Here is a 22,736-nt window from a genome sequence, read left to right as displayed (position 1 = left end):
TTGTTGGTTGCATATCTTTTCTCTAATTCAAGTTTGCTTTTTTCAATCAAGGTGGTTGAGGAGGAAAATCTCCACAAGGAGAATGAGGTTTAGGAATATTAATCTGGCTGCGGGTGCATGGGAAGAAAGGTAGAGGGAATGTTTTAAAATTATGGGCTAGGAGCAGTGACTCATGCCTGTAATTCCAGCACTTTGGGAGGCCAAGGTGGGCTGATCACTTGAGGTCAGGAGTTCGAGACCAGCCTGGCCAACAAGGTGAAATCCCTTCTCTACTAAAAATACAAAACAGCCGGGCATGGTGATGCATGCCTGTAGACCCAGCTGCTTAGGAGGTTGAGGCACAAGAATTGCTTGAACCCAGGAGGTGGAGCTTGCAGTGAGCTGAGATTGTGCCACTGCCCTCCAGCCTAGGTGACAGAGCAAGACTTTGTCTCAAAAAAAAAAAAAAAAATATGAAGCCATTTAGGTGAGGCGTCAGAGGATGTGAGATGAGCACTGTCAATGGAAATGAAGAGAGAATGATAAACATGAAGGACATTTAACAAAGGTAATGGACAGGATGTGAGGCTATCTGAGGCAGTAAAGCAGGAGCTTTGGGATCTATAAGCCTGGATTTCAAGCCTGGACTCTGTGAGTGTGAGCCACGTGGCCATAAAAATTTATGTGATCTCACCATGACTCAACTGCCTCATCTGTAAAATCTTCATAACGATAATGGCTATCTCATGGGGTTTTTTTCAAGGTGGGCTCAACTAAATTATTGGTGTGAAGAATTAGCTAGGCACCAGAGACACATCAGTGAATTAATCTCCATTTCTGACCTCAAGGAGTTTGCCTTTTAGCAAGAAAATAGGCAGGGAAGAAGAAAACTATCCTTCCTTGTGATTATTCTTATAAAATATGTAGATAAAAGTCATAAGGGGAACGCAGAATGCGCACCTAAGCAAGGCATCCCGGAAGAGATGACTTCCCAGCTGAGTCCTGAAAGGACAGCGTGGAGACTAATGAAAAGAATGAAAAGATAAGAAGTTATAAAAATAGCCTAAATTGTATTTTAAAAGCAGTAGAGCGGTTTGAACTTAAGAGAGGCTCTCATCACTTTAGGGAATAAATAGAAACACTATTCTAACTTCCCAACAGGGAGAAACATAATTTGAAATAATAATAAAGCAGTGAAGAACTCTTGGAAAGGTTTCCAGTGGAAGCCAGGGCTGCGTTTGTGTGTTAATAGCGTGAGGGATTTTGCGGGTAGAAATGTGTCTCTGGCTGCTGCATGAAGTGAACTCAAGAGAGACAGAATTAAAAAGAAAGAGAGAGGCAGAATAGAGTTGGAAGGCTATTAGGCTTATTGAGTGAGTGGTGATGAGAGCCTGAACAAGAGTCATGGCTGTGGGCAGGTTAAAAAGAGGATCTAAGAGATAGTTAATTTTGCACGATTGGATGGATGACAGATCAATAGAATATATTTGTTTAGACACAGTGAAGTATCAAAGGTGCGATGGCCAGGTTTCTCTCTTGGGGAACTGGGTGAGTGGCAGGACCATTTATCAAGATGAGGAACGTGAGTGGAAGAATATATTTGTGGAGAGATGACGAATTCTTGTTTTGAATTGTTGAATTTGAAGGGTCCACAGGAAATTCAACAGCAGAGATTAATGGGACAGTGTGTTCTTTGGAGCTAGAGTTTGGAAGAGAGAATTGTTCTGAAGTTATAGGTGTGGGAGACTTCAGTATATATGGTAATTTCAGTGAATGGACTAGATAAGATTGCTCTTTCATTCATTGATTTTTTCGTCTAATAGTTACTGAGTACTTTCCGTATAACAGACAGCATTAAAAGCACTTGGAACATACCAGTGAGCAAAATGTACAAAGATTTCTGCTCTAACAGAGCTGACATTCTAGAGGGGAAAACAATCAATAAAAATGTAATCAAAAAGTAAATTATGTATCATAATAAGAGGTGAAAACTCTTTTAAAACTAGAGACCTCGTTCAGGGTACAAGGAACCGTGAGTGCCCTTTGGAGGAAGGTAGTTGCGGGGGATGAGGATATATAAAAAGAGAAGAGGGCTAAAATGAGGCTTAATGCAGTAGTATTTAAGATAGAGGCAGGGTATCTGCGACAAATAAACAGAAAGAATGGCTAGAGAAAGAGGCAGAGGATACAGGGCGACTTAATCCAAGAAAAATCCAAAAGTGGACAGCAGTAATGGGCAACAGAGCACCTGTTGCTCATCTATGCATCAGCCTCTTTAGCAATGATCCTTTAAATGTGCCTATGAGTTTTTATGGGCAAGGTGAACAGGAATTTCATAAAGACAGAGGGAGTTGCTTAGAGACAGCTACAGAGAACGCACTTAGAGACAGCTAGAGAGACAACTATAGCGCTTCCAATGGCAAAGGTGACCCAGCTCACTCTTTGGTGTGTCACTTCTTGTGATCGTATCTTCTCCCTTGGTTGTGGTTTCACTGTGTATAATTCTTCCAGCCTCTGTGTATTTTCCCTCCCCTATCCACGTGCCTTTCCAGATGTGTTTACATTTTCCAGCTCTCTCTGCAGCTGTGTTTCTGAGTTTCTGCCAGGCTCTGAGAGGATCATTTCATCATTGTCTCCCTCCCTCCAAGCTTCAGGAAGGACCAACCATTCTCCAACCCTGTAACAGAAACTCTAGAATGTAGAACCTTTCCCAACACACCGAAGGGCATGTTTGACAGAGGACAGTCCCTCCCCTGGGATTTTCCTTCTCACTCCCAGACATCACCCCTCTTGCCGTCAGTTGGATGACAGCACCACCTCTCTTCCCCTCTCCTCTTGAGTGCCAGGTCTTGATCCCACTCCCAACCTGCAAGTTGCCTTTCTGAGTTCATAGAGTCTGACAGATTCCCGCTGGAAGGAAAAAACGTAGGCGCATCACCCTGAAATGACATTCTGTGGGGGAATCGGGAACTTTGTCCTCCTCGGGGCCATACCTCAGAGTGTGTGTTTCATTGCCTATTTCCCTGTTGTAGAAACTGCTAATCAGGCCAGAGCACTGAATACAACATGCATTGTGTTACGTGGAAGCGATGATTCATGAGAACAGAAATTGTATCCTGGAGTTTAGCATGGTCTTGCTCTGTTTATGAGCAGTCTTTGTTACTGAAATATTGCTCTGTGTTGAGACCCCTATGGGCTTACTTCTAGCTTGTTAATTCTCTCGCTGGTCATCAGAGCATTTTCTTCACTTAACGTGAACATCCTCTTAGCTCCTGTGGAAGTCATATATTGTCCAGATGCCCGACTTCAGGCTCAAGTAAAACAGAATCCGGGCTGCCCTTCCCAGCTTCACCAACAGTGGAAGGGCCCATGTTTTTAGCTCCAAAAGACAAACATCTCCTCCTAAAGTGTTCTCACCTTTTCATGGGACTGGGCCAGTCTTCCTACCTGAGTCAGGTTTCTTTTTTTTTTTTTTTTTTTAAAAAAAAAAAAGAACCCGTGATTTAGAATATATAGCTCCATTGTCAAAGCTAAATTAGTTCTTTTTATCACCATGACACTTTCATGGAGAAAGCAATATTTCTGATCCTCCGGGGCTGGTCCAGAGGCCACCCATTTCTATTACTTACATTTATAAAAGATCGTAGGATCTAGTCACTGCTCACGCTTAGACTTGATTACAAAACCCTCTATTCACTAAGAATCTAGTCATTCTGCAGAGACACCAAAAGTCTTCAGCCTCTCTGATTGTCCATTTTGAAGGCAGATAGACAATAACCATGGCCCTGAGCGAGATGGTAGGGCTGTTTGCTTTGGCATAACTTTCTCATGAACAAAATCTATCATTCCGTAATGAGAAATAACTTCCAAAGAGCAAATGATGCTTGGGGTAAAGAAGTACCCTAAGGCATACACAAATACTTCACCAAGAATGGTTCTGGGAAAGTGGTGGGCAAGAGAGTCGGGGAGCTGGGAGCGCTGGGGTGTGTGGGAGTGGCGGGAGGAAAGAGTGAACGCTGAGAGAGGAAAGAGGTGCCTGGAGTCAGCCTTTGCCGCCCAGTGAAGTAAAGCTTTGCCTCCATGTCAGTCTTCTCAGGCATCACTGAGAGGTGGGCAGGGCATGGTCAAGTGGGAGGTGAAGCTGGGGAGAGGTCTCTAGAAAGCTAAGGGCAGCTTGAGGCTCTGGGAGGGTTTGAGGGTCCTAAAAAGAGAAAAGGAAGACAGGATAAAGCACCTTTACACTCCCACCTGATGATATTCTTTGTCCCTAGAGGATTCTGCTTAAGAGCTAACACAGGACAAGGATTTACACAGGTTGCCTTTCCTGACTGGTATAGCCCTAAGATCAGCTATATCAAAAGGCATGCAATTCATTCTGGGCAGCATCGGGAGCCCTCGTCTTTACAAAACAATGAAAAACCAGCCAGGCATGGTGGTGCCTGCCTGTAGTCCCAGCTACTCGGGAGGCTGAGGCAGGAGGATCCCTTGAACCCAGGAGTTTGAGGCTGCAGTGAACTATCATCAAACCACCCTACTCCAGTCTAGGTGACAGAGTGAGACCCCATCTCTCAAAAAAAGAAGAAAAATAAAGACATAAGACAAATTTCCAAAGTGCCAGGGATCTGAGTAAAAAAAAAAAAAAAAAAAAATTGTTCATTCAAACATCCACCTATTATGCCATTTCCTTAATAAAGGCATCTGATCCCCTTCAGGAACAGTGAGTTCTGACTTTGGTTAGATAGTCCAATCAGGGACCGGGCGCAGTGGCTCATGTCTGTAATCCCAGTACTTTGGGAGGCCGAGGCGGGTGGATCACCTGAAGTCAGGAGTTTGAGACCAGCCTGGCCAACATGGTGAAATCCCCCTTCTACTAAAAATACAAAAAAGAAAAAAAATTAGCCGGGCATGATGGTGTGTGCTTATAATCCCAGCTACTCAGGAGGCTAAGGCAGGAGAATTGCTTGAACAGGGGAGGCAGAGATTGCAGTGAGCCGAGATGGTGCCACTGTACTCCAGGCTGGGCCACAGAGCAAGACTGTCAAAAAAAAAAAAAAAAAAAAGGTAGCCCAATCAGTCTGTAGATTATGACACGCTAAATCTATGCAAATGTCTTAGGCAAGAGCTACACTGAAACAATAGCTACTTTTCTGTGTGCGACTTTCTGTCTTGGGAAACGAATTTTGCTTCAGTCTCTTCCAGGACGTTAGAAGGTAGTCTGTCCGTGAATTAAAATAGCTCTGAAGCAGTGCACTGGGCCAGCCCACAGGTTGATAAGGACGGAGGTGCAGGTTCACATTCCATTTCACGATTTCCTGCCCTTGGTGTGGGTCCTCACGGAAAGGTAACCAGGACTCCAATGATCTCGCTTTAATCTCAGCCTTTTAAATGTTTACACAGAGAAAGTACAACTGACTCATTCATCTAATCACTTCCAAGAAGGAGAGGGAAGGCTCCGAGTCACCAGCCCAAGATCCCCAAGGGGCCAGTGTCCAGAGCCAGCCCTTCGAGCATAGCCAGAGGATGATGTCAGGGTTTCCCAAAGCAGGTCCTTGTCATCACACCCCTGACGCGTCTGCAGGGACAATAACCAGCACACCGCTCTCCATCAGCTCCCAGCCAGCCTCACGCTGGGGGAGATTGGAGTGGAGGCCCAGGGTCACACCACGGAGCCGGTAGACTTGGTCATTCCAGAGGCAGTCAGATAAGGTGACCTTTGTCCCTCTCTGCATGAGCTTGGCTGGAAGCAGGAAGGAGAGGGAGTGGCATGCCAGCCTTTCCACCCACACTCCTCCTACTCTGAGGAAGGTCTGCCTTCGCTTTCCCAGAATGAACCTCTCAGGACCAACCGGTTTTTCTGGCTCCAGAGTTGTGCTGACCTTTGCAAAGCTGACCAGAGGATAAACTGCCTCCCGGGTGGTCTGTTTATTTTTGATAATGTTAAACTTGAGATAAACAGATGCTTCTACCAAAAACAATAGCAACAATAACAGCAAGAAATTATTCATCACTTACACGTCAGGAGCTGGGCCCAGTGCTTTCCATATGTTGTTTTTGTCTTTCTTTATTGTACTTTAAGTTCTGGGGTACATGTGCAGATCATGCAGGATTGTTGCATAGGTAAACACATGGCAATGTGCTTTGCTGCCTCCATCCCCTCCGTCACCTACATCTGGCATTTCTCCCCATGTTATCCCTCCCTGACCTCCCCACCCCTCCGCTGTCCCTCACTTGATCCCCCTCAACAGACCCCCGTGTGTGATGCGCCCCTCCCTGTGTCCCTGTGTTCTCATTGTTCAACACCTGCCTATGAGTGAGAACATGCGGTGTTTGATTTTCTGTTCTTGTGTCAGTTTACTGAGAATTAGGGTTTCCAGATTCATCCATGTCGCTACCAAGGACACAAATTCATCATTTTTTATGGCCACGTAGTATTCCATGGTGTATATGTTGTTACTTCATCCTCGAAACCCTGAGAGCTAGCTATTAGGATGATGATTCCCATTTTATAGATGGGGAAAGTGAGGCTCAGAGAGGTCAAATAACTTGCCAGCAGTCATGCTATCCCTGAAATGGTAAGACCAAAAAATAAACTCAAATGCGTCTGACTCCAGAGCCCAGGTCCTTGTGGACCACACCAAACACCGTCGGTGGTGTTCGTGCCAAAGGGAAGCCACTGCCTTGTACTTGCATGAGTTCTTCCGCTGTTAAGGTCTCTACCATCAACACTGAATGAGCCAAGTAACTAGCTGTGTGTGGGCTCCCTGCCTTTTCCTTCGTCTTCTTCCCTGGCCGCGGCACATCTGAACCAGCCACCTGTAGTCCTGAAGGAGCGGTGATTGACAAGGACCCCCATGGTGGGGTTTTGGGGCCTGGACAGCGACAAGGGGTCCTAAGTGCAGCTGTCAGTGTCTCCTGACCTGGCACATCATGCTTTTTAGATACTGGAGAGGAGTCACATGTGGGGCCTTGGTGCTCACCTTGGCTCTTTGTGCAAGTGTACGCCTATACTCGGGAGGCAATTGCATGCACTCATGGTTTCCTCATTTCACTGACTTAAGCACGGGAGACTCCTAGAAGCAATGTCTCTCCAGGGGTTAACTCCTAAAATAACCCTCTCCCCTGGTTGGAGGCATTTCTTTCTCATCCTCCCCATCCCAAGCCTGCTAATGGCCACCTTGTCATTTCTTGACCACTCGCCCCATCCTTTCGTTGTCAGATAGGCCCATCTCCCTTTCTGCTGTCCTGTCCACCGCTGACAGTCACTTCGGGCTCCATCCAATCCCCTCCTCCAGGAAGCTTCTTGGACAACCCCACATTGCGGTTTCCTCCCTGTAACTGCCAGCGGCACTCACCAGGCAGACTGGCCCGTGACAGAGTCTCTGATTGTGTCCCATCGAGATACAAGGATCTCCTTTCCCATGGTTTTCTGTCTCTTCTTTTAGCCATATCTTATCTGATCACACCTCAGCTCGCCTCTACTCCTCTTAAAATGGGAACGCTGGAGTTAAACACAGTAACTAAGGAATGCTCTGTCCAGCCCCGAGGAAAGGGGGGCTCATTACTTATACCTTTATTCCAGATACTCACCTTCTAGACTTTTCCACATCATTCTAGTGCTTTGGCCTGAGGTTACCAAATGCCAGGTGTCAGAGTATAAAGGGCTGCTTCATTGGTGGTAACAGCAGGACCTCCACGGTCTTTCCATCTCTTTACTGAGGCAAGTCCAAATGTAATTCATCAGGACCCTTTCCTGCCTTCTTTGTTCCTCAAAAGCAAGAGGCCACATTCAGTCCCTCAAATCTCAAAAATTCAGTTATTTTGTGGAATTCTGGAGATGCCCTTAGTATATGACTCATGTATAAAAAGTAGAGATCTTGGTCATTTTCTGCACTACCCTGCCCTACCTACCCCCCAATCAACTGGGTGTGTTGATGATGGTCTATAAACCACACAATGGTTTCACCTGCTGCTTCCAGGGAGGGTGACTGATTCTGCCACCCCCTCTGCCAGGTGACTCTGAGATTCCAAAGGCTGGCACTGCAGTCCCAGTTCAGTCCCGAAATAACTGGATAGGCCAGACCTTACAATGTGTTCATCTATTAAAAAGAAAGGAGAAGGCCGGGTGCAGTGACCCACACCTGTAATCCCAGCACTTTGGGAGGCCGAGGCAGGTGGATCACCCGAGGTCAGGAGTTCGAGACCATCCTGGCCAACGTGGTGAAACCCCATCTCTACTAAAAATACAAAAATGAGCTGGGGCATGGTGGTGCATGCCTGTAGTCCCAGCTGCTTGGGAGGCTGAGGTGGAGAATCACTTAAACCCGGAGATGGAGGTTTCAGTGAGAACTCCAGCCTGGGCAACAGAGCAAGACTGTCTAAAAAAAAAAAAAAGAGAGAGAGAAAATGTGCTCCTTTCCTGAACTATTGTGAAGTATAACAAAGTTGGCTGTTCTTGCTACTGCTGCCACTGCTAGGTGAACTACCAGTGCACCTGCTATTTTTATGATTTACTAACTGTCCACATGAAACAATGAAAGTAGGGTTTTGGGGGGATAAGAGGACAAACCACTCTCTCTCCCTTTCTTTTAACATTTGTACCCATGTGTCAGAATTTGTAGAAAATTTTGCAATTTGGTCAGTTTGCTCTAATTTGTACATATCTGGGATGTGATACCCTGTGTGGAGGCCAGAGGGGTCTTTGTCACAAGAAGTATCAGCGCAGAGAAGGTCCATATGCATTTAGACTGGAGGAAATGGGCAGGGATGTGAGATGATGAAGCTCTCAGACAGAGGGTCCTGCTGGGCACAGAAGACTGGCTGCCCTGAGAGGCTGGCAAAGTCACACGCAGGGTCTCTGAGAGTGTGAATGGCACTGGCCCAAGGGATGTGCCACCTACTCCCCTGCCTGCCTACCTGACCCTCAGTAATCCACATCATCCTTTTTTTTCTTTTTTTTTTTTTTGAGACAAGGTCTTGCTCTGTTGCCCAGGCTGGAGTTCAGTGGTGCAATCTCTGCTCACTGCAATCTCTGCCTCCTGAGTTCAAGTGATTCTCCTGCCTCAGCCTCCCAAATAGCTGGGATTACAGGTGCACACCACCACACTCAGCTAATTTTTGTATTTTTAGTAGACACAGGGTTTCATCATATTGGCCAGGCTGGTCTCAAACTCCTGACCTCAGGTGATTGGCCCACCTTGGCCACCCAAAGTGCTGGGATTATAGGCGTGAGCCACCGCACCCAGCCTCACATCATCCTTTTAACAGGAAGAGAACCTTTAATTCCACAAATATACTTAGACTCAAAATTTCAGTGAAAACATAGTTTCTAAAGTAATGTATGGGTTGAGTTCATAATAGAAGTATTTTCATGGAAGTGACGGAAGGACCTTCCTTGGAAGCTCTCAGACACATGGTCTCCCTGAGAAAGGAAAAATAGAATATAAGCTCATTCACATTACGTGAAAATGACACAGAGAGGCTATTTGCAGACTCTGAGTTTTGCCATGAGGAAAGAAAAAAGGAAGGGTGTGAGTTAACGCTGGACTCTTAAAATAGAGAAGGAGGGGTTAGGGACCAGAATACGAAAGGGGAAGAAGGGTGACTCCTGATCTCAAAAAAAAATTAGCATTATCCAAATACCCAATGAACCTTCCCTGCTAGAAAATGAACAAGTTTCTTGACACAAATTAGAGAAGATGCTAACATTTCTTTATTTCAGGTTATAGGTAAGTAGATAAGTTATATTATTCTCTGTACTCTTCTATTATTTCAATTTTTTTATACTTCAAAAAACATGCAAGGAAAAATTGAAAATAAGAATCTCCATCAATACAATGGAACACTGTGCCGCTGTTTAAAAAAGTGAGGAAGTTCTCTATATTCTCACATGGAAAAAAAACTAGAAAATTGCGAAGTAAAAAAAAAAAAAAAAAAAAAAAAAAAAAAAACAAGTTTCAGAACAGTATATTTCATCCAGTCCTATCTGTAGGAAATACTGTTAAAGTATGTTTGTATATGTCCTTTTATATGCATAGAGTTAAATCTAGAAAAGACAAGTTATTAACAGAAGGTGAATTATATGCCTTAGGTGTTTTTCTAAAGTATGAATTTCTATGATGAACATGTATTACTTTTATATTCACGGTAAAGCAATAATGAGGTTTTTTTTCCTTAAGACAGAGTCTCCCTGTGTCACCTAGGCTGGAGTGCAGTGGTGCGATCTCGGCTCACTGCAACCTCCGCCTCCCAGGTTCAAGCAATTCTACTTGCCTCAGCCTCCTGAGTAGCTGGGATTACAGGTGCCCGCCACCACACCCGGCAAATTTTTTGTATTTTTAGTAGACATGGGGTTTCATCATGTTAGCCAGGCTGGTCTCGAACTCCTGACCTCAAGTGATGCACCCGCCTCGGCCTCCCAAAGTGCTGGAATTACAGGCATGAGCCACCATGCCGGGCCAACAGTGACTTTTATAAATAACCCATGGTGCAGAAATGCCAAGCCTCAAGCTCTTCCCAGTTACTAGGCCGCCCTGTGGGTCTTTGACTGGAGATTTCCCCCTGCCCTGTCCTTGCATGGCCTCCTTCCTGATGTGACACTTGGATGCCGCTGAGAGGGCCCGTGACAGATGCCAGCAGTGGTGGCGATGACAAGCCCAAAGCCACATTTGTTCCATTACTTCCACCTCCTCGTTGCCTTTCCAGTCCCTGCAGTGAGAGCTCCTTTCTCTTATCTGCACAAAGCAAGAGTCAAAAGTTCTTGTCAGTGTGATTGCAGAACATCGGACTGGAAAACTTCCTGATAATACCTAAATTCCTTTAGCAGAGCCGACCCTGGAATCAGGTCAGGAGAGCTATGTGGCTTCAGCACATTGTGTACTGTGCAGTTGGAGAATAAACCAGATGAAATTTGGCAAATAAAAATGTAAGGGACATATAAGGATGTCGTTCTAGTCCCATCTGGTGTGATAACCCCTCTCCCACACCAGTTTATCTGTTCCCTTAGCAAAACCATGCAGGCTACTGAGAAAGAGTCTCTGCTTGTGTGAGCCATTGAGGAGTTCCAAAATAGACACAAAGATAGGAGGAATACAAAGAAATTCCAAATAATAGAAACATAAGGATCAAGCTGAAGATTCTGAGACACATTTATGGCCTTTGTAAACAGTCATACATTCATTGGGACACTCTTTGGGACACTCTGGTGACATTAGCTAATTCTGACATTTAGGAATTTAAAATTACTAGCTGTCCTAGCTTATCCTTATTAACAAAGTTTGCTAAACATTTTGTGCTGTGTGCCCTGCTTTATGTTTGAAGATGATGCAAACGGCAGCCTGTCATCTCAATTCCATCTCTCATCGTAAGATCTGAGGGACACAGCCACATGCTCCCACCGTGTTTTCCTCTGGCTTCATTCTGCACACAGCATTCTCTGTTATTTCCTTCATCTTCCCCAGTTTAGCTTCAAAAACACATGGGTTCCCCTAGAAAATGGGAAGAAATGCAGAAACCTGCAAATAAAGTTTAACGAATGATATCCTTTGATAGAGCACTCTTTTCTCCACGCCAAACAAACCACTTTTATTAACTTGAATTCCCTTATGGGAAACCAAATAATTTAAAATACAGCTCCATTCTTACCTAAACTGAAAACAAACTGGAGAGAGGTGTACTTCTATTAGAAATGACACATCAAAGCATTTCCACAAAAAAGCCCTTTGATCCTCCTAAGCCACTGACCTTGCTCCTGGGTTTCACTCCCTCAGGTAACCAGGTGAGTTTCTCCAAATCTGCGGATGCTTTTGCCTTTGAAGAGGACAGCAGCAGCGATGGCCTGTCTCCGGATCAGACTCGAAGTGAAGACCCTCAAAACTCAGCGGGATCCCCGCCAGATGCTAAAGCCTCAGAGACCACTTTGACAGGCTCTCTGGGGACAATCCAGGTAAAAAAAAAAAAAAAAAAGTAAAACAGCATCTCAGCACATTGTCATTTCACAGTCTTAAAATCAACACTGTTACAGCTGGCTTTGCTTAGAGATCCCAGAGGTTCCTTGCTGACACAGCATTTTGATGCCTCTTGTCACGCTATTCAGCACAGCCATCTATGTGGGGTGATAAAACCTGCAGAAAACACTGGAAGAGAACCTCCAGAACTACACCGTTTATCCATTAACCATCCACTCTGCCCAGCAGATATATCGATATCTCCATTTTTATGAAGCATCTAAGGCTTGGTGAGATTGGATGACTCACCCACAATCTCCCAGCTAGAAAGTGCCAGAGCAAGACTGATTTAAAGTTCACCATCTCTCTGTGTCCCAAGTACTCATGACAGGGGTCAGGGGAGTGGAGAGAAGAAAGCGCGGGTTTACTCCAAGGCAGGGAGGCCCATATTGGTTCTCCTCTTAGCAGGTTTCTACCTAGCAAACTGCTGCAGAATCGACTTCCAACCCCAACACGAGCATAACACTCACCTCTTTCTGGACAAATCGACAAACCCTTGAGCATGAGGAACATGTATTGAGAATACTCTTAAAGCACATTTATAAAGAACAATGATGATTATGAACAATAGCTCCTGCTGCATGTTAAATGTTCACTTTGGGGCAGGGGCAGTGCCAAGTCCTTCACAAATGAAATCAGAGACCCCTCCAAGTAGATATCATTGAGGTTGATTCTGACAGAGGAGGAACAAAGATCTGTGAGGCTGGTAGAAGCAAATTTTCAGTGTCACAAAAAAAAAAAAGGACTCAAACATGAATTTTCTCAGCAAGACAATTTTTACTTCTATAGAAGTTTGTGTCTTGCCGATGAAGCAATGGTGAGAACACACCTGAACAAAGGAGGAGAAGGGGTTCTTATCCCTGATGCAGGTCACCCCTACCACTGTTTCATTCCCCTATTGGCTAGGGTTGGATGGCATGGTATAAGCTAATTCCAACTGGCTATCTTAAAGAGAGCAGGGGTACGAGCCAGAGTGGCAGGGTGAGCAGTCTCTGTGGGAAAGATGGCTTTGGAACAGGTGACTAAAGGTAACTCAGGTCAGAGCAGGTGACCAGGGGTGACTCAGGATGGAGCAGATGACCAGGGGAACAGGTGTGAACTACTGATTAGAGCTGGCAGGAAAGTTGTTTAATGAAAATGGGGCAAAGAGATGAAGAGAATGAGGAAGTTAAGCTTTAAGATAGAGAACAAGGAACACGGAGGCTGAACATACCGGCATACTGATTCTTTGAAGAGAAATTTGGAACTCACTAAGTTCAACAAGGCTGAGCAACTGGGTGGTCTCTAGAAATATCACAGAGTGTCAGCAATCCCTGGGGAGAACAGCCAGAGGGTATTCATGGAGCCCCTAAGAGAGAGATCCATGTGGGCGTCCCCATATGAGGGGAAGGAGATGTGAGCTCTTCCATCTCTGCCGCTTTCCAGAGAACCCTGCAGACCCTCAGCCCCTTCCCTTTAGGAAGCATTTATTCCTCCTGACCTCACAGGAATTGTGCAATGAACTGAAATTAGACATATTTGAAAGTTGTTATTTTTTCCCACTGAAAAATACCGTGCAGTTATTGGGACAGTTAAAATAATTATCATTCGTGCCTCATTTCCCGAAACCCTGCCAGTTACTGGTCATCGGTCACGCCTATCTTCACCCCATCAGAGCAAACCTAAAGCTGCCAAGGAGAAAATGTGAAATGGGAGGGAAAAGGGAGGCATGAAAAGCTGAGCCGAGATATGCATGTGTTTATTGTGCAAGAGTTCATAATCAAAGCGTTTTTCCTTCCCCTGCTTGCCGCAGCTGGTCTTTGCAGCCAAATTTCTTCGATAACATCAAACAGTGTATCAGCCCATTTGTACGCTTTATTCTGACAGTAAATTCCTCAACTTCTGATTTAAGAATGGTTTGAGGAAAAGGTGAATTCTTTTCTGCTTAACCTTGGGAGGGGGGAAGACAAGAACAAACAATGAACAATGCCAGGCAAGACGTGAAAATCATTTTATGTCATTTCTCCCGGCAATCGTGTTTGACAGATGAGGACACTGAGGCTCCAAGAGAAAAGAATCCTTCAGGGCTTTGACAGGTGCCAGGCAGGGCTCAGGGAAGACCTGCAAAGCTCACTCCTGACCCCCCAGTGGAGAGATCACGGGCAGTCCCGGCTCCTTTACATCAGAGCTGAAATAGAGGAATGTAGGCGAGAAAGAAAAAATAATACTGCCTTTACAGACTCTGCCTTTCATAAAGGTTTCTTATGACTTTAGACACATGCACACATACACACACACAAACTCACATATATATACACACAAAACCACATCTACATATACACACTGGTAGGCACGCATGTGTACATATATGTGCATACACTGACAGAGAGACACATGTGCACATATATACATGCATGTATATGCCTGACATACACTCACATATATACACACATGCATGCACATAAGCGAGAATGCACGCGCACACATACATGCACGTATACACACTCGGACACACACTTGGACATACGCATACACTTGCACACACACTGTCCCTTTTTTGCTAACATCCCTTTCCTCCACCTTGCTGGTTGTTCTACTTTCTCCACAAATTCCTACACCCATTCTACCCTGTTGCTTTCTTTGTCAATTGCATTATCAAGACAGGTGGACCTTGTCACAGACAGGTGGAATGCTTACACAGAGAGACCAGGTGTCCCAGTTTGCCTAGAACAGACCAGTTTTATACCTGTCTTTTGGAATCATTACTTAGAATGATTCCTTTTCTCTCTCAAAAATGTTCTCAACTGGATGACAGGATTTTTATATCTATTTGTATATAGACACACATACGTGTATGTGACTCCTCCCCCTGGGAGGGGAGGTGGATATTTACTTGGGCAAGAAGCTAGGATAAAAACAGCAATGGTATGTATACGGACTCTACTCTGACATTTCTGTGTCACGCATCTTATTCCTCTATCTTAATAACTGTAAAATTTGGATTTCAGGATCTTGCTTCTGGCTCAGAAAATGACAGGAATGACTCGGCCTCACAGCCCAGCCACCAGTCAGATGCGGGGAAGCAGGGCCTTGGCCCCCCCAGCACCCCTCTAGCCGTGCACGCTGCTGTAAAGGTACAGACGCGCCAGCCTCCAAGCCCTGCCTGAGCACTGGGCTCACAGAGCCAACTCAGAGCAGAGCTTTCTGAGTTAGGTCTGACAACATGAGGAGACCCACACAGGGGACTCGTGCAGAGGTTCAGCTCACTGGGGCTGTCACAAAACAGGAGATGGGAGATGGGTCACTAGCGTATATGGACCAAGATTTCATTATCCATGCAACGAAGCAGAGGTCACCTCTGCCATGGAGAAGGCCATACATATGTGTACACATGTGTGCACACCAGGGTGTATATGTACATGTGGTTTTGTGTGTGTATATATGTGAGCCTGTGGGTTTGCATTTCTTTGGGATCACAGCTCAGCCAGCATGTCCCTGACTTAAAAGATTTCATGGCCAGGCACAGTGGCTCAAGCCTGTAATCCCAGCACTTTGGGAGGCTGAGGTGGGCAGATCACAAGGTCAAGAGATTGATACCATCCTGGCCAACATGGTGAAACCCTGTCTCTACTAAAAATATACAAAAAAATTAGCTGGGCATGGTGGTGTGTGCCTGTGGTCCCAGCTACCTGGGAGACTGAAGCAGGAGAATTGCTTGAACCCAGGAGGCGGAGGTTGCAGTTAGCCGAGATCACGCCACTGCACTCCAGCCTGGCGCCTGGTGACAGAATGAGACTCTGTCTCAAATAAAAATAAATAAATAAATAAATAAAGATTTCATAAGCTCACCCTTGAGGTAGACACAGCTGATTGTGAGACAGGATTTGCAAGTTTCATCAAATAGGTGTGTAGGGCAGTTGAATTTTATGTAAGGGAAGTAACCCTGAAGACCTTGCATCATGTAAATCTTACATCATTCAAGCCAGTCTTCTGTGGAAATAAACGTGGGGTTTCTTTCATAGTAGACAGATAGCTATAATCATTACAGCATATGCTTACTTGTCTCAGCATTATATCTTGTTGTTAATTTTTTATTTTTATTTCAATAGTTTGGGAGGTACTGGTGGTTTCTGGTTACATAGATAAGTTCTTTTTTGCTGTTGTTTGTTTTTTTGAGGAGTTTCACTCTGTTGCCCAGGCTGGAGTGCAGTGGCATGATCTTGGCTAACTGCATCCTCCATCTCCCAAGTTCAAGGGATTCTCCTGCCCTCAGCCTCCTGAGTAGCTGGGATTACAGGCAGGTGCTGCCATGCAGGGCTAACTTTTGTATTTTTGGTAGAGGTGGAATTTCACCATGTTGGCCAAAATGGTCTTCATCTCCTGACCTCGTGATTCGCCCACTTCAGCCTCCCAAAGTGCTGGGATTACAGGCGTGAGCCACCACGCCCGGACAGATAAGTTCTTTAGTGATGATTTCCGAGATTTTAGTGCACCCGTCACCTGAGCAGTGTACACCATATGCAACATGTAATCTTTCATCCCTCACCCCACTCCCAATCTTCCCCCAACCCTCACATTCCATTATATCATTTTTATGCCTTTTCATCCTCCTGGCTTAGCTCTCATTTAGAAGTGAGAACACATGATATTTGGTTTTCCATTCCTGAGTTACTTCACTTAGAATAATGGTCTGCAGCTCCAACCCAGTTGCTGCAGAAGACCTTATTTTGTTTCTTTCTGTGGCTGAGTAGCATTCCATATTGTACATGTACCACGTTTTCTTTATCCACTTGTTGGTTGATGGGCACTTAGATTGGTTCCATATCTTTGCACTTGAGAATTGTGTTTCTATAAACAGCAGCATTGTATCTCACAATACATAGGCTGCTTGGGCCAGGCATGGTGGCTCACACCTGTAATCCAAACACTTTGGAGGCCAAGGCGGGCAGATCACCTGAGGTCGGGAGTTCAAGACCAGCCTGACCAACATGGTGAAACCCTGTCTTCAAAAAAAAAAAAAAAAAACACATAGCCTGCCCTCTCTTCAATCAACTATGCGGTAATCATTTGGCCTTCTTCATAATGTCTTGGCTTTAACTTCTAACTGATTTGGGAACACGTTTTCTCAGCTCTAGTGTCACCACTTAATGAATGTTAAAATGACTCTTATGGGATTTAAAAAAAGATTATAAATTGAAGTAAAAATCAATGATATAGTAACAGTTTTATAGTCTAATGGAGGACAGACACTTCCATTTCTCTGTAAGTCTCCCCCACCAAACCACAAGAGCTTAAACCCAGCTGACAATTCACTCAACTCAACAGGTTTGAAATTACATGACTATCAATGCATTTTGTTCATTGCAGGGGAAGGAGGAGGAGATGAAGCCCATTATTTCTAAAGCTGAGTATAAAAAGAAATGTCATTAATATTTCTATCACATTATTTAAATTGTGCGTAATTCAAATTAGCAGCGGGGCTCACCCCTGTACTCCCAGCACTTTGGGAGGCCAAGGCGGGAGGATTACCTGAGGCCAGGAGTTTGAGACCAGCCTGGCCAACATGGGGAAACCCCGTCTCTACCAAAAAATACAAAAATTAGCTGGCCATGGTGACACTCGCCTATAATCCCAGCTACTCCGGAGGCTGAGGCAGGAGAATCACTTGAATACGGGAGGCAAGGGTTGCAGTGATCCTAGATCATGATCACTGCACTTCAGTCTGGGCAACAGTGTGAGACTCTGTCTCAAAAAGAAAAAAAAAAATTAGCAAAGCCTCAACCTCACTGTACTAGGAAGTATGATAGAAGCCCAGGAGATGGACAGATCACTTTCAGTGAAAAGGGAAATCAATACAGACACCCAGCTGGTCCCAGCGGGCTGGTTATTTGTAGACGAGCCATCATCCCTTCTGCTTGGTCAACAAACACACACAACCTTAGTATCCCCTGGGCTCAAAAAGAGAATAGTAGTAGTAGTCTTTGCCCCACACTATCCAGAGAAAATGTTCTGATTTCAGTATCTTCCGGAATGTGCTAACGCAACATAGAGAAAAAAAACTCCTGGACCCCTGACTTAGCTGCGGGACCCTGCCAGAGCTGCAGCTCCCATCCTACCCAGACAAGGCAAGCCTCAGAATGAGGCAACAACAGCGACTGATCTGGAGCAGGCCAGGGCAGAGCTGGTTTCAGGACAGAAGACAGATTAATTAATTAGAATGCTAATCGATTAGTAAGCAGGGACAAGCCGAGTCACCAAACACACAGAAATATTTGTGCTCGTTATTCATTAGTCGCCAAGAAGAAGCCTCTTTGGAAAACAAAAGAGCCTTCCGGGGTGGGATGCGCTGAGTCCGAGCGAGTTGCAAGCTCCTTTGGATAAGGTCACATTCAGATGTGTAGTTTGTGGATGAACTGGGGAAGCTGCCAAGTCAGAATATGCCTGCCAGCTGTTCCGGAGCCCCCTCTTCTGGTCACCGGTGGTAACACACTTTCCTTCCAATGATCCCCCCAAATCCTTGATCACTTGCAGTCATTGCATCCAGATTCTTCATTTCAACCTTCTGTAATAAAGCCAGGGTTTGAAAATTCCGTTTTTTTCTTTGAGGCGGAGTCTTGCTCTGTCACCCACGCTGGAGTGCAGTGGTGAAATCTCAACTCACTGCAACTTCTGCCTCCCAGGTTCAAGCTGTTCTTCTGCCTCAGCCTCCCAAGTAGCTGAGACTACAGGCACCTGCGACCACGCCCAGCTAATGTTTTGGATTTTTAGTAGAGACACTGTTTCACCATGTTGGCCAGGCTGGTCTCAAACTGACCTCAAGTAATCTGCCCACCTTGGCCTCCCAAACTGCTGGGATTACAAGCATGAGCCATTGCGCCCGGCCTGAAAATTCCTTTTTTAACCTGATAACAGGATGGACCCATTCCTTCCTAATATACAAAGGTCTTTTATTTCAGGAACAGGTTATAGACATACTTACCTTGTTTGTTGACTACCTGTTATTATTTCAATAGTATCTTTCATAGCCTTTATATTGATTAGTGAGATAGAAAGTAAAGAATATTTTCTCCAACTTGCAGATGAGGAAACTGAGCTGTATTAAAGTTAAGTAATTGTACCCCTTTCAAAAATTTGTCTTATCTTCTAAGACTATATACTTAACTTACCTCAGTGTGTCGAAATCATGCAATACATGCTTTGGGTTCCAACTCTGGGAAGTGTTCCAGTAGGTGGATAACCCTTCCCATAATAAGTAAAGTATCCTTATTTCAAAAGGCGTTACTTCCTCATCTTTCATCGGTATTTGGCAGGCGAGAAGGTGTCAAGCAGGCGATAGGCAGGGTTTACCTTAACTTTCAGCCCAAATCAACAAATAACCACATTGCAGACTTTGAAAGAAAATCTTAGTTTCATCTAAGTTTGTGTCACTAATAAGTCAACTTACTGTTAACTAAAGATGACTGCACCTATGCATATAAAAGAACTTTTTTATTTTATTTTTTTGAGATGGAATTTTGCTCTTGTCACCTAGGCTGGAGTGCAATGGTGCGATCTCGGCTCACTGCAAACTCCACCTCCTGGGTTCAAGTGATTCTCCTGCCTCAGTTTCCCGAGTAGCTGGGATCACAGGCATCTGCCAGCATGCCCAGCTAATTTTTGTATTTTTAATAGAGACAGGGTTTCACCATGTTGGCCAGGCTGGTCTCGAACTCCTGACCTCAGGTGATCCACCCACCTCAGCCTCCCAAAGTGTTGGGATTATAGGCGTGAGCCATCACGGCCAGCCATGAAATAACTTTCTACAAATAGTCTCAAGAACAGAATGCCACCTTTGTGGGCCATCGGTTGGTTTTAGGTTAGAAGAATGCACTCATTGAGACACAGGATTACATTTTGCTGCGCTCCAGAAAGAAAAAATTCTGGAGCTACTTCTAAGATTCAACATTCCCCGTCTAAGGAGTGTCCTTCCCGTGTGATACATTTGCAGTGAATTTGTTTGTTAGCAACGTTAATGTCCTAGGAGCTCTTTGTACATCATGCCCTTACTATATCGTATTTCTGAGATTCAGGAATGACCATCAGACAAAACTGCCTCACAATCAACATGTCCGTGATGCAAATTCATTCTTAGCCATCGCCTAAAGTACACGCCATTTCCTCATTCTCTTTGCAGTCCAAATCCTTGGGTGACAGTAAGAACCGCCACAAAAAGCCCAAGGACCCCAAGCCAAAGGTGAAGAAGCTTAAATATCACCAGTACATTCCCCCAGACCAGAAGGCAGAGAAGTCCCCCCCACCTATGGACTCCGCCTATGCTCGGTTGCTCCAGCAACAGCAGCTGTTCCTGCAGCTCCAGATCCTCAGCCAGCAGCAGCAGCAGCAGCAGCAGCAACACCAATTCAGCTACCCAGGGATGCACCAAGCTCAGCTCAAGTGAGTCGGGCAAGCCGGGGAGGGTGGCTGCGGGCAGAGGTTGGGAAGGGTGTCTATTAATATCTACCTGAGGCATCTGGCACCTAGCAAGTCTTGTATTGCACCATTTCCTCATCCAATATGTTTGGAATGTGACTCAATTTACAAACTATGCACACCTTTTCAGAGCCATAACACTGGGAGGAAGCAAATTCAGAGCGCTCTTTATCTGCAGATGTATTCCAGACCCTCAGTGGACACCTAAAACCTCAGATAGCACTGAACTCCAAATAAACTGTATTTTTCCTAGACATACATACCTATGGTAAGGTTTAATTTATGGAGTAGGCACAGGGAGAGATTAACAGTATAGCTAGCAATAATATAGAACAATTACAGCATTTACTGTAATAAAAGGTATCTGGATGTAGTGGTGTCTCTCTCAAAACATCTTATTGTACTGTACGCATCTATTTTTGAACTGCAGTTGACTTCGGGTAACTAAAATCGTGTAAAGTGAAACCGCCAATAAGTAAGGGACTACTATAAATCAATGCCCTTGATAAAAGACCCCTCTGGGAAAAAGGAAAGTATTAACACTTTCAAATTGGTCTGTGGAATGTCTAAGAATGTGATACTGGAATTATGAGCAATTCCAATGCACTTCTGCTTTTAGAAGTAACAGAGCTGAGAAACAGCCTCAGAGATTACCTCCTGAGCCCAGGTTGTGTGATCACATTGCTAGGTCAACTTTTTTTTTTTTTTTTTGAGATGGAGATTCACTCTGTTGCCCAGGCTGAGTGCAGTGGCGCGATCTCGGCTCACTGCAACCTCCGCCTCCTGGGCTCAAGCGATTCTCCTGCCACAGCCTCCTGAGTAGCGGGGATTACAGGCACATACCACTGTGCCCAACTGGTTTTTGTATTTTTAGTACAAACAGGGTTTCACCATGTTGTCCAGGCTGGTCTTGAACTCCTGACCTCAGGTGATCCACCCACCTCGGCCTCCCAAAGTGCTGGGGTTACAGGCGTGAGCCACCACGCCTGGCCGCTAGATCATCTTTTAAATCGTAATATCCCCACTTATACCGTTAAGGTACGGATTCCTTCTGTGTCATTCTCAGACCATGCTAGCAATTATGCTGAGCACTGAACATAACCAAGCTTTATCAGATTGCTTGGCCTCCCCAGGACAGAGTATCAGCTGAGTCATAGGTGGATGTGTCCTCTGTCATATGCCAAAGTCCCCCCTGCTACCTCTTCTCTCCCTAAACAAAGTTCAGATGTCACACACCATTTGCCATCTAGCCAGCACAGTTTTTTCCCTCACCCTGTTGTCTCCTGCTGGTTTATTGCATGCCTGTGCCTTGTACGCAATCACTTTGTGATCTGATCTAAATGCAAGTTATCCCATCACTATCTGATGGTATTTGAAGTGCCTCTTTGTTTGTTTTTTAGAGAACCAAATGAACAGATGGTCAGAAATCCAAACTGTTCTTCAACACCACTGAGCAATACCCCCTTGTCCCCTGTCAAAAACAGTTTTTCTGGACAAACTGGTGTCTCTTCTTTCAAACCAGGCCCACTCCCGCCTAACTTGGATGATCTGAAGGTACAGGATTTGACATGATTTTCTTTCTTTTTTTAGAACAAATACAACAGTATATTGTTAACAGCACCGCTGCAACTGATATCTGGAGTGTGAGGGGGAAGGGGAGGGAGACGATGGGAAACACTGAAGGAGGTGACCGAGTTTATCCTGCTCATCCCTGTAGTCCCAGCACTTTGGGAGGTCGAGGTCGGCAGATCATGAGGTCAAGAGATCGAGACCATCGTGGCACTCCAGCCTAGTGACAGAGCAAGACTCTGTCTCAAAAAAAAAGAAAAGAAAAGAAAAGAAAGAGAGGGATGGGCAGGAGAGAACTTAGCTGTACTTGACCACTCACTGTGTGTATGGGGAGAGGCGTCACCTGAGTCCTGGGAGAGTGACCTCCATGACAGAAAGAGAGAGAATAGAATGAGGAGTTGATGTGGAGGGATGGTGGCAAGTTTATTCAGTTTGGGAAAGTCAAGTCACAGGTACCAGCAGGGTAACCATGAGAAAAGCTGTCAGTTTCCATCAGTAAGAATTAGCCAGGCTGTGTTGTCAGAGGTAGGAACAGAAATCTCAGAATAGTGTGCAATGTGTGGAGCATTGAAACTAGAAGTCAAACTGGTCAACACGGTGAAACGCCATCTCTACTAAAAATACAAAAAAATCAGCTGGGCATGGTGGCGCGTGCCTGTAATCCCAGCTACTCAGGAGGCTGAGGCAGGAGAATTGCCTGAACCCAGGAGGTGGAGGTTGCAGTGAGCTGAGATCGCA

General features: G+C 45.1%; 1 protein-coding gene across 3 annotated transcripts in view; it reads left to right on the top strand.

Annotated features, from left to right (window-relative positions):
* Positions 1-22,736, top strand: part of MYOCD (myocardin) — a 103,397-nt gene that overhangs the window by 60,694 nt on the left and 19,967 nt on the right. For all 3 annotated transcript variants that reach the window (XM_017531389.2, XM_017531390.2, XM_017531391.2), the window contains 4 exons: positions 11,745-11,920; positions 14,969-15,094; positions 20,134-20,393; positions 21,830-21,983. In XM_017531389.2, coding sequence (XP_017386878.1) covers positions 11,745-11,920; positions 14,969-15,094; positions 20,134-20,393; positions 21,830-21,983 — 716 coding nt within the window. The remainder of the gene's footprint in view (positions 1-11,744; positions 11,921-14,968; positions 15,095-20,133; positions 20,394-21,829; positions 21,984-22,736) is intronic.

The sequence above is a fragment of the Cebus imitator genome, unplaced genomic scaffold (genome assembly GCF_001604975.1).
Source record: "Cebus imitator isolate Cc_AM_T3 unplaced genomic scaffold, Cebus_imitator-1.0 Scaffold72, whole genome shotgun sequence".
Classification (NCBI taxonomy): Eukaryota; Metazoa; Chordata; class Mammalia; order Primates; family Cebidae; genus Cebus; species Cebus imitator.
This window is presented reverse-complemented; position numbering and strand designations above follow the sequence as displayed.